The sequence below is a fragment of the Mchenga conophoros genome, linkage group LG1, assembly GCF_057382185.1.
Source record: "Mchenga conophoros isolate Kocher_MC1m ecotype Shallow Benthic linkage group LG1, M_conophoros_male_GT1.1, whole genome shotgun sequence".
NCBI lineage: Eukaryota > Metazoa > Chordata > Actinopteri > Cichliformes > Cichlidae > Mchenga > Mchenga conophoros.
Genome location: NC_140526.1, coordinates 36,638,679 through 36,641,178, shown reverse-complemented (window position 1 = coordinate 36,641,178; position 2,500 = coordinate 36,638,679). Strand labels below are relative to the sequence as shown.

The window sequence follows — 2,500 nt, the reverse complement described above, 5'->3', positions numbered from 1 at the left end:
AGACGTTACAGGTCTGTGAGAGCCAGAGATTTTCCTTGTTTGAGGTGACCAAATACTTATTTTCCACCCTGATTTACGAATAAATTCTTTACAAATCCTACCATGTGAATTCATGGATTTTTCTTTCACATTCTGTCTCTCACAGTTGAAGTGTACCTCTGGTGCAAATTACTGACCTCTGTCATCATTTTAAGTGGGGGAACTTGCACAATCGGTGGCTGACTAAATACTTTTTTGCCCCACTGTATGTTATAATGGTTAGTTAGTGAGCGATGCCAGATGTTTACTACCATTGTATTATCACAGAGTACACATTCAATCCAGTTAGTCTGTCTCTGCCATGTTTGTCTAGCCAAAGTGCTGAACTTCAAACCATCTCATTCATCTTGAGGTTCTTTTGTGGATTAATTTAACCTTAAATATGCCAGAAGAGCCAACAGCTCTTCTTCACCTCTTAGAAACGTTGGACCTTTTGGCCTGCAGCATAATACCCTGCTCAAAAAGTGAAGTGAGCACTCAGTATTGTCAATGGAAAATTGTATTTAGTAGTCAGTATAATCTTTTAGTGATATAAGTTTGCATATGGTAGAATACTGCATGTAGTTATTTGTATTAGGAAATATTCAACCATGTATACTTAGAGGCATATAATCAATTGTGTAGTGACAGGATGTGTGATCTCTAGCAGGCTACAAAAGGCTTGATGTGCACACCCACATCCTGGGAGCATGAGAGAGGTCGTACCTTGTCTTATTGTTTTACGGTAGGATTAACGTAGCTATATCTGTTTTAGTCTAAGTGCTTTTTGGTTTGATGAACTGCTGGACTTCGAGACCAGCAGGTTTAGGGAAGTCTTTATGGGGTCACACTCTGACCCCCCCCCCCCCCCCCCCCCCACACACACACACACACACACACACACAAGCACCCACTGAAGTATAAATAAAGACCGGGGCAGTTTCTTAGCACGAGTCTCAGTCTGGAGGCTGCCCTTGCTAGCAAGAAGTTCTGTGTGTTTCTCTTCTCTGAGTCTTTACTGAAGAAGTGTTTTATAACATTTTCCTTAACAAGTATAATATGAAGTCAGTTAAACTTCTGGGATATCAGTTAGGTATTGTAAACCATTCAAGCCGCATGGTACTGGGCTGTGAGCACTGAAGGACATTAGGTCCTCAGGCCTCCCGCATGAAGTCTATTTCTGATTGTTTGGTCAGAAACATTCGCACCAGTGGCCTGCAGAAGCTAGACTTCCCCACCCAGCTCTTTTTATGTAACACTCCATCTCCTGTTATGTCTTCCATACTCTTGAGACTGTGCTGGAGACCAACCTCTACACTGCACCTGCTGTCACTTTCATTTACACCAAACCAGGTGAAATAGTTTATGGTGACTGTGTGCGTGTGTGCATGTGTTTGTGTGTAAACTGAAAAGAAACAAACACAATCGACAGGAAAATAAAACAGACAGGGGGTCCAGAGACTGCAGGGAGAGAGGTCTGTGGTTTTGTTTGTGAGGAGCTATTCACAGATAAGCTCATTTGAATTGAAACAGGAACACAACTACACAGCAAGGATTTGTTTTGCAAATGATCATGGTTATGGATAGTGGCTCGGGCAGCGTGCTCGCTTAATCATGTCCTGTTTTTGTTTCTCTCTCGCCCCACACAGACTCGTTCTATGATACCTTCCACACCACAGCTGATATCATGTATTTCTGTCAGATGATGGCCGTGCTCGAGGTCATTAATCCTTTGTTGGGTCTGGTTAAAACTGGAGCTTTTCCCGCTATGATACAGGTAACATCCAGCGACACATTTTGCCGCCTGTTAGTGTTTTATTTATTTTTTATTCATCTTAACTACAAAATTGAAAGCTCATGCACATGTGGACAACATTATTGAAAATGGCAGGTAGTCAGTATTCACACGCATCACATGTGCAATTTATTTTACCTAGAGAGTCTCATGGCACCACAGAATGATTTATTTATTTAATAATTTATCATATACCTTAAAGTAAAATAGTAAAACTAAAGAGCTCTAACACAGAGCTCCAGTCTGCAGGCCTGTGCTTTTATGACAGTCAGCTTTATCTGGCCTTTAATTGTGCCTGCAGGTTGCGGGGAGGAATGTTATTTTGTTCGTCGTCTTTGGCAGCCTCGACGAGATGCAGAACAAGCCCGTTGTCTTCTTCGTCTTCTACCTGTGGAGCACCATCGAGATCTTCAGGTTAGCTCAAATAGCCTTCCTCCTCTCTCCTGTTGAGGATATGTCGCTCGTTCTAACATTAGCCCAACCTCCTCTACATCAGATACCCGTACTACATGCTGGCCTGCATCAGCACAGAGTGGAAGATGCTAACGTGGCTGCGGTACACCATCTGGATTCCTCTTTACCCGCTGGGAGTCATAGCTGAAGGTTGGTGATTTTGTGGTTGGTGTCAGTTGTGGGTAGTCGTTACTGATGGTGTGTCATTCTTTGCTTCTTTTTTTTTGTTTTGTT

At 42.5% G+C, this 2,500-nt stretch overlaps 1 protein-coding gene across 1 annotated transcript in view; it reads left to right on the top strand.

The window, feature by feature from the left end:
• Positions 1-2,500, top strand: part of LOC146583736 (very-long-chain (3R)-3-hydroxyacyl-CoA dehydratase-like) — a 24,513-nt gene that overhangs the window by 16,707 nt on the left and 5,306 nt on the right. The window contains exons 8-10 of the mRNA XM_085276688.1: positions 1,668-1,795; positions 2,115-2,227; positions 2,310-2,416. Of these exons, the coding sequence (XP_085132814.1) occupies positions 1,668-1,795; positions 2,115-2,227; positions 2,310-2,416 (348 nt within the window). The remainder of the gene's footprint in view (positions 1-1,667; positions 1,796-2,114; positions 2,228-2,309; positions 2,417-2,500) is intronic.